Consider the following 15,024-nt stretch of genomic DNA (forward strand, 5'->3'; position numbering starts at 1 on the left):
GTTAGCTTAGGTGAGCAGGGTCTTTTAAAGACAAAGCCTTTAAAATTAATGATTTAGACATTTGGAAGAACTGTGGTAACATGGAGATTTCCACACCCTGATCTCTTCCCAGGGCTTCCCACACCTCACAGAGCTCTTGAGCACCGAACACAACAGATTAATTTGATTTGCATGCTCCCTGAGTGGGGGAGCCCTCTCCACAGGTTTTGGGGAGAAACATGCAGAGACCCAATAAGGAGCAAGCAGGGTGCTGGAGGGTGCACAAGTTGCTCAAGGATCCATGGCTCTGGAGTGACACTTCCCACAGATCTGACTGTGTCAGAGGACTGGCCCTGCTCAGCCCCAGGGTGGCCATTTCCCTCCCTAACTGGGGATCACACACCTGGGCCAGAGCATTCCCCCTGTCCTAAGGGGAACTTTTGCTGCAAGAGGCTCAAGAACGAGTGAGGGGGTGAGGCTGATTTATGGGTCTACGTTGACTACGCAATGAGCAGCTGTAATAACCATGTCTTCTTGGACCAGACTGCCACCACAGAAATGGAAATGGCCCAGTCTGAAGGACACCTTCAAAGAAAGGGTCAGATACATTTTGAGACAAGGTGACTCCTGTTTCCTCACAAAACGTGAAATAACAAAGATCATCCCAGCTCAGAAAACAACTTTTTCCTCCCAGTATTAGTGTGTGGGATGCCTTGTTGCCTCTAGCTGAGGAAAGTAATTTCTAAGCTGTGGCTGACCCTTGACAGCCACCTTCAGCCCCAGTGGTGCATAAGAGGAATGAGACCCTGGAGCATCCTGAAACAGAGGGGACCAGACAGACATCTCACTCCTCTTGCTGCTGCACAAGCTTCTCCAGGGCTTGATGTTAGCCAGGGGTCCAGAGGCTCCATCCCCCTGACCCCAGCACCCTATACTCTCCCTACACCACCCCCTCCTGTGCCTTCCTGCACTTCATGCTACTACCTGCATACATTTTCAAGCTGCTGCATGTGCAGGGCCTGGGTTTTGAAGGGGAGCAGGTGGCAAATACTCTTTTGTTGCAGGTACCAGTGTTTGCTCTGGCAACATGCAAACAAGTGGTACTTTTCTAAATAGAGTCATGTCCTGTTCAGTTACTTGTAAGGCATCATCCCACAATCATTGCTCAGTGCTTTTCCTTATGTGAACACAAGCCACCAGACAAGGTAACTTTCCTCTGCAGCAGGGGACCAGGGAGGCATCCTCCCTTCTGACCTCTGCAACCTCTTTCCACACCATAAACCCAAGGAAATCCTCAGCTAGTACATGCCACAAAAGCTCTGCATCTGTGTTAGCTCACACCAGCCAGAGATTTTATCTTAACCATTAGATCAACTCATTCCCTCCCAGTATGGGAGGGGGGTCAGCCTGGGAAGCTGGACGAGAGAGACTTTTAGACCAACTTCCACTCCTGAGTGAGCAGCATTCAGTGACTTGAGGACAAAAGAGAGATTTTGCTGCTGCCTCTCCTCCCCCTTCCCCAGAAGGAAGGCAGCACACTGGAACACAGACCTGTCAGGGCTACCACCCAGGCACCAACTCTCCTTCCAACAATTTGAGAGAAGAATCCCAGCAGCAGAGCACCCTTTGAGCTCTTCAGGTCAACGGGATGAAGTCCACACTTCAGGCCTACACAGAAGACAGAAACAAGAGTGTTTTGCAGTGAGCCACCTCCCCCTCCCCACATGCTCAAATGTATCACCCTAGGCTCTTCTGGCAGGTAGGGAATTAATAGGACAAACCCCGGGTGTCCCAGCTTTCCTGACTCCAGACTGAGCTCCAAGCTGAAGGCAATTATATGGAGATAAATGAAAACACATGGAAACTGCATTTCTTGATAAGATGCTGATGTGTGCAAAGCTGAGGTCTCCTGTGAGGCATTTTGATGATGTGTGAATGCAGTCATAAGAAAAGGAAATTTAGATTTCATCCAGTAGCCTAATTATTCTTAATGAAATGCATCTGAGACTTACAAAATTAAGTAACAAGTGATTGTAATGATGCCCCCTGACTTTATCCAAAGTTTATTATTTCAAAAATTCCATACCTGAGTGTCCTGTGGCACTTAACCTGAGAAAGTTAAGTTATCAGGAAAGATCTTGTCTCTGAACTGAGGTGGCCCAGCACACAGTCTTGGCTTTGGTCTGAAACACATTGCAAGGAGACAGAGTTTTTTTCCGTTACTTTTGGCACTGATTGTGCCTTAGAAAGGTGTACTATGACCATGGCTAAAGTTTGACTTGGGGATGGCTGTGTCTGATTAAGTTTTAGATGCTCATTGAACTGTGCAGTTTGAGATAAATTCATGGCAATCACATTTACGTTTTCTAGGGAAAACCCCACCAGTACTTGCACAGCAGGGAATGATGCACACATTGACCGGCCTGCCAGACCCCATGCTGCGTGAGCAGAAAGGGGTGTGCTGCTCCCCTGGGTCAGCTCTGGAACATGATCATCACAGCAAAGATCACACAGAAGGAGTGATCTCAAATACCTGGGACACAAAGAAAAGGAACTGACTGCAACTTCTCATACTGGGGGTCTGCTTCTCCAGACTGGGTGATTGTGGGAGAGAGATAGCACCAGGCTTCTGGCTCCTTTGCCAAGAAGACAGCAGTTCTTCCTCCACTCCTTCAGCTGGCCCGTGTCTGCACCAGCTAAAAATCACTCTGTTAATCACTCCTGTCAAATGTGTTTCTCATGCCAACAGGAGGGGTCCCCTGCCTCTCCCAAACCAAGGCTGGGATAAGAGTTCAGTTCCCAGCCATGCAAACATAAGCAATATAATGCTTATGATTTAGGAGGTACTCGCACCATGTTTTCCCTGGCAAGAGCCTGGAATAATTCACTTTGAGTCTGGATCCAAAATGTTAACAACTCTTACAATGACACTACTCCAGCCCTCTCTGACTTTGGGGCCTATGTCCTCTGTGTAGGCTTGAAGGCAATGCTACTTGCTTAATCTTCCCATCAGAGCAACAGGCATTAGAAAGCCCACCAATCTCTCACACCACCTATCTGAGTGCCAGTGAACTGAGAAGCCTGCATGTTTCTCCTCTACCTGGATGGCCAACCACCCCAAGAACTCAGCGACAACAAGAGGGACTCTCCCCCCAAGGTTGTAGGGATCCTTGCACAACTCTGAAGCATACCTGGCTCTAGAGGGGTTAACTGAGCTCCTTGCTGATCTGTTCAGCTGAGCCTCTCTTTCTCTCCCCCTTTTTAATAGCATTTTATCATATTCCCAGGGCACTCTCTGGCCTCAAAGCATTTGACTACTGCAGAAACCTCAGTCACAAAATCGGACACAATTTTCTAAGCCATTGACCTGGACCAAGCTCTCCCTAGCCCTTGCTGCTGAGTAGTTTTTCCAACAAGAGACTGTGGTGATTATTGCTATAGCAGCAAGTCTACTAATGAAGTAGAAAATAAATAGACTTTATCAGGGAGGTAAATGATGGAGAAAACACCATTCCCTTAAGTGGGGAGAGAAATAGCAGCAGCAGAAGGACCAGCATCATATCTGAGCAGGATGGGAGTGCAGCTAACTGATTATACCATCTCTCGCCTCAGCTGGGCAGATATTTTTAGCACTACTTTCATTACCAGGAGCAAGTAGCTCTGAAGATCACCATTCTTCTGCCCAACTTGACCCCCTTTGCAGCCTGCCCTGTGCTTATTTCCCTCTCTTATCTACAAGCATTCCCTAGGAGAAATTTTCACATGGGTGTGGAAGCAGGCCAGACAGGGAGTTACACAGTAGCCACTGCAGGAGGATGTGCAAGAGGGATTTGAGAACATACTGCCATTCATTGCTCTCCTAGACACTTTTCTGACCTGAGTGTCCCAGGGTCACCACTTAGCAAGCTCAGCAGGACCAAGCTATTTCTCTTTCTTGCACAGCCAAGGGACCACACCACAGCTCAACAGCCTGCATGTGGAATGGCTCACTTGCCACAGCAGCCAAGAAAAGGGCTGTGGTGAGCAGCACTTAGATGGAGAGGGTAGGAAAGGCTTCCAGTCCCAGCAGAGCTACAGCAAGGGCAGCCCAAAATCACTCACCAGGGGCAAGGACACCAAGCCCTGGCATGATTTGTGAAAACTGACTGGGAACATTCACTTATTTGGTACCTTAAAAGAGCAGGTAACACCAGTGCTCACTGCTGCAGCCTCCACACAGGACTCACCACATGGAGCAAAAAGGGGCACCAGCAGCAAGCAGAGTTCTGCTCCTTCCATGGCTCAAGGAAAGCACCCTGTGCTAGATTCCAGGCTATGCTCTGCTGTGCACAGGAAAAACAACTCTCCTCCCAGCTAATAAGCCCGTTTAATAGATGAGGAGCAGATCAGTTTTGGCAGGTGAGGCTGCAGGACTGCAACTCAGGTGGGTTTGGAGGCTCTCCAGCCATGTCTCACTGGAGTCACTGGCTCCGTGGTCGCTCCTGTTTGTAGTTGGCTGCCCACTCCTCACAGGGACAGTGTCAGGATCCAATGTCCCCTCTCACCACCGGCCACCAGCCCTGAGCTGCCTTAGCCCTTGCAGTTTGAAACAAATCTCATTCTTTTGCAGAGGAGGGTTAGCACAGGCAAAGGTGAGTCCAGCTGAATTCCTCACCCCGTGGTCTCTCCTCGCCCAAGCGGGCCAGGGGGAGCACCTTTATAAGGCATGGTGGTGTGCCGCTTCTTCCTTCCCAGAGGACACCAAGAGATCTGCCTGAAACCTCCAGCAGCTTCTCACCTGTGAAGCAATACACGGGGCTTACAGAGAGCCTGAAGTAGCTGCCATAAGGATGAAAATGATTTGACCTTTTTTACAGGGAGAGATGTCATTCACATACTGCAAGAGCAAGCTCCACTAAGAAACCCTGCACTGTCGGGATCCAGAAGAGCTTCAGGGGTGTATGGGCTGATTTCAAAGTGAGTGTGCAATTCCCCTACATGCTACAGAGGGTTTTGCACACACCAAGATGACAAAAAACACTATGGGGTTGTGTTCAGGGCTTTTGATTCTCTTTCAGGTCTATTTTCAGTGGAGGTGTTTATCACCATCACAATCCTCTGAGTGAACCCAGGCCCTGGGAGCATGCAGGAGCATCTGGGAATGTCTGCCAGGAAGAAGAAAATTAGAACAAAATTAGTTTCTTTTTCCTTTCTGTTCTGTTTTTCTCTTTGCACTCTGTTTAACACATTCCTGACAGATGTATAAAGCCTGACATGAAGAGCTCCTGTCAGTATAACATGTCCAATCATCAAGATCGTGTAAGCACCAACCCACATCCTTTCTCATGCTCAGGCTGCAAAAAGTGCCTGCTTCAATATTTTTATATGGCCAGACTCAAATACATGAGATGCATAGTTGCTCATACATGAGCAATCACTGGGACTCCTTGGACAGTAAAATGTAAGTCAAGTGGAGTAAGAAACTTTGGTCCTTCCACCTCCAGAAGAGCTTGTTCATAGTTGATACTAAGGAACAGACTGACCCCATAGCCAAGAGAACAAAACCAGACATGCCACTTACTTTTCTTACTTTTTATATAAAATAGACATTTACATACATTTTCTTCTGCAAAGACTTTGAGCATAACTCCTTTATGTGAAATCTAGCCATAAATCCCACAGTGAAAAAAGAAAAAACTTTGCAAATTCCTGTACCACTGACATACATCCAGTTGCTGCTAAGTGTGAATTTATTTTTAAAAGATTTCTAATCCACGGGCTGTTTTCTTGGTTTTTTTTAAAAAAGATATGCACAACTGATTAAAAAAAATTAGATACAGAAATAAGAACCATATGAACAACAGGCAATGCAAACAACTCCCGCATGACAGGAACACGCAGCGTGACATCCACTTCAGGCAGAGATTTCTACATTAATACAGTTGTAGAAGCCATAAATTTTACAGAGGATACCACAGGGGGTATTTTCCAGAAGAAAAAAATTTCAGCAAGTCAGTACAAACATGGCAATGAACTTTTGCACAAGGTTATCAAGATTACCTGAAGCAACTTTGCCACATTGAAACACTAGTGAATGCCAAGCGCTTTTTTTTCCTTTTTTTTTTTTTTTTTTTTGCTGCTAGGTTTAAATGTACATGAAAGCAAAATGCTGCATTTTGAAATTGCTGCAAGAGACTGAAGGTTGGGGAAAAAAAGCCCTCTAAGGGCTAATTTTTTCCAAAGATTGTGCATAATTGCATATATGAAAGATAGAAATTGAGCACTTGGTCAACTTAATCACATACGGATTGAGGAGACTTAAGCATATACCAACTCTTTCACTGAGTTGGGGGACAAGTGGGGCAAAAGATCATACAATTATATTCTAAATGGCCTAATTATTAAAATTAGAATTACAGTTGTCTTCTTTTACCAAATACTGTACACTATATTTGGCCTCATTTCTATAACTATTAAGAAGCTTTCATAGTTTTTTAGACAGTTTTAGGGGTGTCCAGCCTCTCCTGCAAGTTAGGCCCTTCATTTTGGATTTTTTTGACTTACGACTTCTTCCACCCATGTGCATGCATGCACACACACCCCCACCCCATCCTCATCAAGATCTCTGGAATGAAGGCCATTTGCACTGCTGCATTCACTTACTGTTTGGGCAAAACAAGTTGCTTGCACATTTGTAGGAAAACCTAGTCCAAGGCGTCTATGAGAGAGAGAAAATGTCCCCCACTGCATCATTTATCCTGGGGGATGGAAAAGGAATGGAAGCAAAGAATGCTGGACTTCAAATAAGCAATAAAATAAAACAAAATCCATCAGCTGAAAATATTATTCGTGGGAAAAGGAAAAAGCAACACAATTATTATGTTTTTCATTTAGTATTAAAATGCACAGTGAGTACACGAAAGTCCTGTCTAACCAGCTTCGCGTTAATGCTCCACTTTAATATTGGTAAGCACTGAGGTTTAGTCAATGCAACTTCCAGAGAGCATGAACTCTCCCCCACCAGGTAGAGCGCTTCAGCCATTTATTAATTTGTAATCTCTGCTAACCATGCTGAGCTCTGGAGTTGGCAGAAAACAACGTATTTATAACTCATTATTTTAGAAGCTGTGCAATGCTAGAGGAAGAGGACATTTCCTATGATTAATTAGGATAATATCCAGTTTATCACAAGGTAAGTCACTCGATTTATCTTTCACAATAGCATACCGTTTTGGTGGAGGTAACCCATTTCATATCATACTCCATTCTTCTTCTTCTTCGTCGCCAATAAACCTTTCACAAGATTAATGTCCTGAACAAACACAGCGTTTCAGCATGGACGCCAACGAGACAGGGAGTCAGCTCAAAACTTCACAAGGGTTTAACTGCTTTGGTAGCTCAAGGTCTGAATTGCTCTCCAAACATGCTGCCAGTTTGCAGACTATCATCCTGCATAGATGGGGTATAAAGTGCTGGTTCAGGAAAGCGGGGTTCATTACTGAGCCCTCCTCTCTCCATAACTACCATAAACCCAGCTCCAAAATGTGGAGAGTTGGCATTTCGGCATATAAACATAATCCAGTTCAACTGGGATTAAACTCCATGGATATGTTACCTGCCTAATTCAGGCAAGTGGATGAACATACGCCATGCCTTCCAACCAAACCGCCTCCCTCTCCGGGAGGATGGTTTCATCTTTCTACGTTATTTTCTAAGTAAGACAGTGTTGCAAAAATGGTAATCCTTCTCCAGGATCTGGGAGGGGGGCACCCAAAGCTATATTATACTTTTACAGGTGCACTGGTTTTAGGAGGTCAAGATGGCATTGATCAGGTTCTAGGACAAGAACAAGACAATCATTTCTACCAGGTCTCTCAGGAAAGACAAACTAAGATTTAAGCCAAAGTTAAAAACACAAAACCAAGTCTTCCCTCTCATGAAGCACTGATATAAAAAATACAACTTCTATATTTGAAAAAATATGTTTCATTGGCCACAATTTAAAGCCACACTGCTATGGGGCTTGTAGAATATATAGTATTTATTTAATATATCTTTATGAGACAAAGTTTATAGCTGATACATGTTTTTAAATGAGAGGTATCTCCCCCCACCCCTATCACATGTGCTTCGGCTAGCTCTCAGAGCATTCTGCAGATGCCTCCTCCGCGAGGGGCTTTGCATGGCACTGCTGTCGGGGGCTGTACCAAACACCACTCTGCCAGCTGCAGATAGCCATCCAGCCTGGGCACACGAGGCTCTGGTGAAGCCACTCCAAAGGCAGGCTCACCTCGGGGAGAGGCAGAGAGCTTTATGGTCCAGATACCTCTGAATACCCCAGTAATGAACCACCTGCAACTTTGCAACGCACACTGGGGAACCAAGTGCCCTCAGAAGCCATTTAAGCTTTGGTTTCTCCATCTCACAGGACTCTGCTGGTGTGACCCCATCTCCTCCTGGGCATTCTGGCAGCACCAGGGCTGTGCAAAGCTACTATATGCATGGCATTCAGTGGAGCGCCTGCACTGGGACATGCAGAAATGTCAGGTCAGCAAGTCCATGGCCATAAAAATCCTGTGAAAAGACAAGGGTTGCTGACCCAGGCCCAGGACCTCAAGCCTGCCCTCAGCTCCAGAAAGCAAAGTAGGCTGCTTGGGCTGGGGGGAGAAGGGAAAATTCACTAGCAAAAGACTTGCTATTTTGGTCCTAGCTGCTCCCTGGGGAAGCTGGTTCGAAGGGAGAGAGCCCATAAATATGTGTCACCACCCTCTCCCACCAATGGTCTCTCTCTCCCACCCCTGCCCAGCTGTATAGGCACTGGCCAGTCTCCTCGGCCAGGGGGGACCAGTATCTCCCAAGTCCAGCCTCGTCTCAGTGGGCACACTGCCATGGCTCTAGTGGGTCCACAAGGCCTGACAGGGCAGACATCTGCACCAGCCTGCACTCCCTCTGAGCTCCAAATGCAGTTGGAGTCATGTTAATAATTTGTCAGTAATCTGACCACCAGTAGCAGCTAGACACTGAGCTTTTTAAATGAAGCTGGCAGAGCTACTAGCACACAGCTGTCCCATCACACTGAGTGAATTTGGAGCTTGTTGAGGTGCCATGGTCAGCACCAACTAAACCCAGGTGCCACATGGGTCATTGCCACACAGACTTTTCCTGACAGACCTGTATCAAGTCATCACATACATAATCTGAACTGTCCTTTACTAATAATGCCGAACCCTGGGCTGCTCTTCTCCAGGGACTGGCCACAATCAAGCTCAAATACAACTACTTTTATGGTGGTTTCCTGTTGCAAGAAGAACAAACTGATGACCTACCCTGATGTCCAAACCAAAAGGCAGTGGCACCAGGCCCGATCCCACTAATGCTCTCTGTGAACTGGTACAAACCCTGGTGGAAGCAGAAGAAATGCTGTTATTGCAGTGACAGCATAGTCCAATGTGCTCTGCAGCCATTTGCTTTAAAAACATCATTAGGGGGAGTTATTCAAGCATGACTTGGTGGTACTGCATTTTTATAACTTCAGACAATACAAGTCAAAATGCCCAGCCATGTGGCTGGCTGCGAAGGATACTGCCCAATTTGTATAAAACAGAGAAAATATATTAATTATTTGATTATTATAAGTTAAATAAATAAAGCTCAAAAATAAAAGCCCCAATTCTGAAGAGAATTTGTTTTCCCACTTCAGTATTTAAAAATATAGATTTATGACTGATCAGCTATAGGTCATTTTCTGTATCTTTTGGGGGAGGGGGTGAGAACACTTTGACAAAGTGTTTTGTCAGTGTTATCAGCATGATAAATGGGCTTTGTCCCTGCAAACCCATAAAAAAGCCTCCTTAGTACCTTTCCAGGCTAGGAAATCTTCCCTAATCTTTCTGTGGCTTTACTTTACCTCCTATATTGATCAGATCAGTTGTTTGTTTTTTCTACTGGGGACTGGACAGGAGGACAAATATTCCGAGAGCTTCCCATTGCCTTTGGATGCTTCCATTGTTTTCACAGTAATAATTATTTGGCCTGGAGAGAGAGGGCAAAGGGTAAAGCCATATGATATTTGACAATACTGACATCATGAACCTGAATTACTACAAAATTACTATCTTATGAGTAAAACATTCAGGTGAGGTTTTCCCTCAAAGGATCATTTGTTCTACTTGTAGAATCAACCTTCTGGGGTGATATTCAGATACCATTTTCCCTTTGTTTAGAATAATTTTCAAGCCACATTTAGAGCTGTAAAAGTGGCCACCACTTCCTCAACATTAACCCCTTGAAACCTTTTTATGTGACTGTTATGACCATCTTTCCTGGCTCAGAAGGACCTGGCAGCACTTGCAATGAAGCCCATCAGTGATACTTTATGTGGACGAGGTTGGCCTGTGTTGAGTAACAGGAGGGGCTACTTCACCCCTGCTGCAATGGATGAGTGCTTTGTTCTCATGGTTTCCCCAGTGATAACCAAGATATCGAAGGTACGTGTCCCACCCATACTCCCAGTGTGATTAAAATGGGTTCAGCCTAAACATAAATCTTGATTAAAGGAAGGTTTTCCTTCATTCTCCAGCATGTCCCACAGGAGCCAAGTGTGTCTCCTGTAACTTTGGTCAAACATAAGCATGCATTCAAAATTTGCCTTCCGTAATTCTGAGTCCTGTCAAAGTTCCTTCAGCATCACTTCGAGCAATAGGCTTCCACCACACTCTTCTCCAAGGGCCATGAGTTTCTTTCCACTGGTGACTGAATGCTATGTTTGGTCTTTCTCCTGGACTTCCTGAAACCGTTTCTCCAAGCGATCCAGTTTGGCCAGATTCTCCTTCAGCAACTTGCTGTTTGGAACCAGCTGTAAGGCTTTCTCATAGTAGCCACGGGCAGTGACATAGCTCCCCTACAAAGAAAATGAGTGACAAATCACATTCACATTCCCTGACATAGAAAGTTCATTCATTGGGAATGGTGAAGACCATAATTCAAAGGAAAAAGAGTATATAAAACTTGGTATTGTTAGGTAACAGGAATACTTCTTCATTATGAAATGGATCACTGACTGCCATTAGCCTAAATCTGATCAAACATACATGGCAAGAAGTAGATTTACATTTTTCTGTTACATTGTACCAGAAGAGTTAATTTTACTCAGCAATAGGATAGCTTGAGGATATCACACAATGTGACTCCTTAAGTCCCAAATCATAATGATATGCTAAAGTATTCAAAAAGATAAGCAACCACAGGGCAGGCTGTCTATTTCCATAATCTCATGCCAGTACTCTGCATTAGACATCTTAAATTAATTAGGTGGAGAGGAATCTTAAAAGTCGACTCACGGTGACATTTTTCTAAGGTAGGTCAACAATTGAAGCAGGAAAACTTTAGAGATGGTAGGTTGTTCCTTGCAGCCTGCCCTCTTAAAACACGAGATTTACATTACAGGATACATATTCCCAAGCAACCTGGTTGGAAAATTCTAGTTGGGGTGGGCAGACTTTCCTCCTTTTTGGATAAAATATGTCAGGGACACTCAACTGTTCTTAAACATGCACCTCTTGGCAGTCTGAAACAAATGTAGCTTTCTGTCCTGAGTAGTAGTCTCTGCACTTGACAGCTTAAGGAAAAGCAAAATTGTCATACCTTGATGTGCTCAATGCCTCCCATATTCATCCAGGCCTGCGCTTGGTCTGGGTTGAGCTCCACAGCCCGTTTATAGCTCTACATAAATATGAAACATTTTTAGGTTAAGAGTCTGACTCTTCAAACAAAACCAGTGCTGGAGGGGAAAAAGAAACAAAGTTTCCTCTCCTTCTGAATCCATTTAAAAGATAATTTCAAATTCTTCTCATATACAATGCATAAGCTGAATTTCAGTTTCTTTACAGCAAATGCAATAACATACTGCTTCACCGCTGGGCTCATCTCGCAGGGTTTCCCTGCCCACAGCACCGTATGAGGAGCCACATCAGCCCCTGCAACCCTCTCTGCCACCCTGCACCACTGGGGTCATTTCCTTGGGCAGGTCCCTGCCAACCACAGGCCCTGTGTGGGCTGTGATGCTCCTTGTCTGCAAGGCTTTAACTTGGAGCTGGCAGCAGACTGCAGTGCGGCCACTTGCATGGAGGTTTCACAAGGGCCTGAGGGCAGTGCTATCCCTCCTCCCCTGATTCTGCCACTGTGCATGGGAGAAGCAGCAACAAGGACCTTCTGGACTCTGTCAAACAGCACTGTTTTTATGGTGTCACAACAGAAAAGGATTCAAATCAGGATTAGAAATCTCTAGGTATATTGAGAATAATCAGAACTGTCCCAGTAATATTCCATGCCATTATTAACACTAACATAATTTCTGAGCTATCAAGCCTCCTGCTCCACAGGATAAGCCAATCTCTCAGTTATTAGGTAATAAGGTGAGATATTACAACATGGTAGGCTCTCACAGGTCCCCAAGCTTCCAGCTGAGCCACTTGGAGTTGGCCATCGCCAGCAAGAGGGGCTGGATGCACCAAGGGTCTGGTCAGTGAGAAAAAGCCTAGGCTTCTCCATAATCCCACCACGATTCTGTACTTAACCTCTCAGAGCAGGGAGCTGTATTTCCACACAGGAATGAGGAAAAAAGTCACAACTAAGTCTGGCAAAGTTAGCTGCCCCATAGCTTTAGCTGTACCACTGGTGAACTGCTGAGCTCCCAAGGCCAACAGCCAGGGTGCACGCACCAGGGAGTATTAGATGCAATGAGCTAACTCTATCTTTTAAGCTACAAAACTATCCATAGGGCTTACAGCAGTCATACCTCGAAAGCCTTGTCAAGGAGATTCTGTTCTCTTAGCTGGTTTCCTTTAGTGAAAAAGAGCTCTGATATGACTTTTGGATCCTTTGGTTTTAGCTGAAGAGCTTTTTCTATAGCTTCAAGTGCCTGTGAAAAAGCAAGAGGACACTGTGTTACCATAATTTGCACCCTTCCACTTTTCATGCTCTCCTCAGCACTAGGACCTCTCAGCATAAGAGCCATCTTCCTCCTTCCCTTGTTTGCCTGACACTGTTAACACACGTGGAAATGAGTTTTTTAGATGCCCGTGGCTGATGGGAAGTGGGGCTGACAGCAGCAGGAGAAGTAAGTGGTAAGAAAACCACACTGCTTAGTTTCAGTCCCAGTACCTAGATAAACACAAGATTTTAGTGAAAAAAAAAATCTACTGGATATGCACTAAGGCATGTGACATGTCTCTGGAGAGGCGAAGTGTAAAATTCAACCTGAGCTCTGTGTGTGAGCCCTCAGGACAAGCATGTCCCATGACCACAGTACCTTGGCATAGTGCTCCTGCTTGCTGTAGATGGCTGACAGAAGGCGGTAGCACTCCAGACACTCCGCATCCTCGTTGAGTATATGGTTTGTCATCTTTTCAGCTTCCTTTGTCTGCCCCATCATTGCTAAAACCTGTGCCTACGGAGCCACATTATAAAGGGTTATGATCTCAAAAAGCTCAACCCTCTTTAATACATGATGCTGCACCCAGCGGATGGTGCTCTGCTTTTGTGGCCTTGCCCTGGCTGAGCTCGCCCCACACTCACCAGTGCCAGTCGGATCTCTTTGTTTGAAGGCTGCAGTGATGCTGCTTCTCTGTACACCTGCAACGCTTCTTCATACCGTCCCGTGTTGTAATACAGAGCCCCAAGTGGGGACAAGATTTCCGCCTTCCGGGATACCTTCAGTGCCCTGGAATTTGAGAAGGAAAGATGCCTCCAAGTGGTGTGGGGATCAAAGTGGAAGAGCAAGGTGTAGCGAAGCTCTGAACCCTGCTCATCCCACCCTGGAAAGCCCGAATTTAAGGTCCCAAGGAGCGATGAGCGTGCCCAAAGCAGCAATCCCCCTGGCCAGCTGGGAAGGGGAGAGGGCTACCTCCAAAGTGCACATGAGCATGCAGCAGGGGTGGGATGGCTGATGGTGGCAGAACCTGGGGAGTGTCAGCACAAATCTGAATGCCAAAAAGGAGGCAACCCCCCAACACCCCAGTCCACCCTGCTGCATACTGGGAGTCAGAGCCTGCCTACTGGCACACTGCTGGGAAGGGCCAGAGTTCCTGATGGTGCCACAGTGCTGGGCTGTGCAGCAGTTACGGCTGTTACTGGTGTGGCACCCACAGACCAGCTTCGAGCAGGGTAGGAATCATGCTGACAACCTGCTCATGCCACCAAGAAACCTCTGATTTTTCTTGTTAGAGCATCCTCCAGTCAAAAGCAGCAGTGTGTCCATCCTGGGGGCTTGGGAATGGTCCAGGGAAGTCAACATTGCCTGAGTCTGTGCTGCCTGTCCAAGAACTCCCCAAAACCAGCCAAATAAGCAAAGGTAAATCTGATTTCAAAGAGATGGAGAAGGAAGGGGGAGGAAACCCAAACATGCACTGACAGATTCAGATATTGGAGGCTCTTTAGCAGAGACAAGCTGTACAGGGGGAGGAGGGAAACCTCTGTCTCCCACCCCAAATCCTTACCGCTTGTACCATGCTTCCGCCTCTTTGTTCTGCCCCAAGGAGCGGTGAAGCCTGCCCAGATTCACCATGGCCACGTGGTGAGCAGGGCTCAGGCGGATGGCCTGCCTGTAGTGGGACACGGCTTGCTCGGGAGCCCCTGTAGAGGAAAACAGCTATTGAACTGATGCATCAGAAAAATCCTGTCGCAAATTCAGCACGCAGTAATGCTCTGAGTTTCCTTTCAGCTATTGCTCTGTGCGTGGGAACCATTTTGAGAAATCCTACCTCAGCCTTTCTACAGATTAAAAAAGTGCTGTCCAAATTAAGATTTAAGCTTCGGTATCCAGAGATGATCCTAAGAAACAGATTTTTTTTGGGGTGGGCTTTTGGAAGTCGAGGGTACAGTCACCAGAAGACAACGGCTGACTGAAAGCAATCTCCTATCATGCTGCAGGGGGGATGCACCCCACATGCTAAGGACAGTGCCCACCCCAGAAAGAGGGCTGGGGCACATCCCCCACCTCCTGGAAGAGCATCTTTCCACCCTGGCTCACTGGAGAGACAGGCAATGGAGACATGGAGAACAAGCCAC

At 46.1% G+C, this 15,024-nt stretch overlaps 1 protein-coding gene across 2 annotated transcripts in view; it reads right to left on the minus strand.

Moving 5' to 3' along the window:
- Positions 1-5,535: 5,535 nt before the first annotated feature.
- Positions 5,536-15,024, minus strand: part of TMTC1 (transmembrane O-mannosyltransferase targeting cadherins 1) — a 185,248-nt gene continuing 175,759 nt past the window's right edge. For both annotated transcript variants that reach the window (XM_074826225.1, XM_074826224.1), the window contains 6 exons: positions 14,454-14,589; positions 13,534-13,678; positions 13,268-13,405; positions 12,755-12,877; positions 11,602-11,679; positions 5,536-10,858 (listed from right to left, as the gene is read on the minus strand). In XM_074826225.1, the coding sequence (XP_074682326.1) occupies positions 10,718-10,858; positions 11,602-11,679; positions 12,755-12,877; positions 13,268-13,405; positions 13,534-13,678; positions 14,454-14,589 (761 nt within the window). In that variant the 3' untranslated portion in view covers positions 5,536-10,717. The remainder of the gene's footprint in view (positions 10,859-11,601; positions 11,680-12,754; positions 12,878-13,267; positions 13,406-13,533; positions 13,679-14,453; positions 14,590-15,024) is intronic.

This window comes from Strix aluco, chromosome 5 (genome assembly GCF_031877795.1).
Source record: "Strix aluco isolate bStrAlu1 chromosome 5, bStrAlu1.hap1, whole genome shotgun sequence".
NCBI lineage: Eukaryota > Metazoa > Chordata > Aves > Strigiformes > Strigidae > Strix > Strix aluco.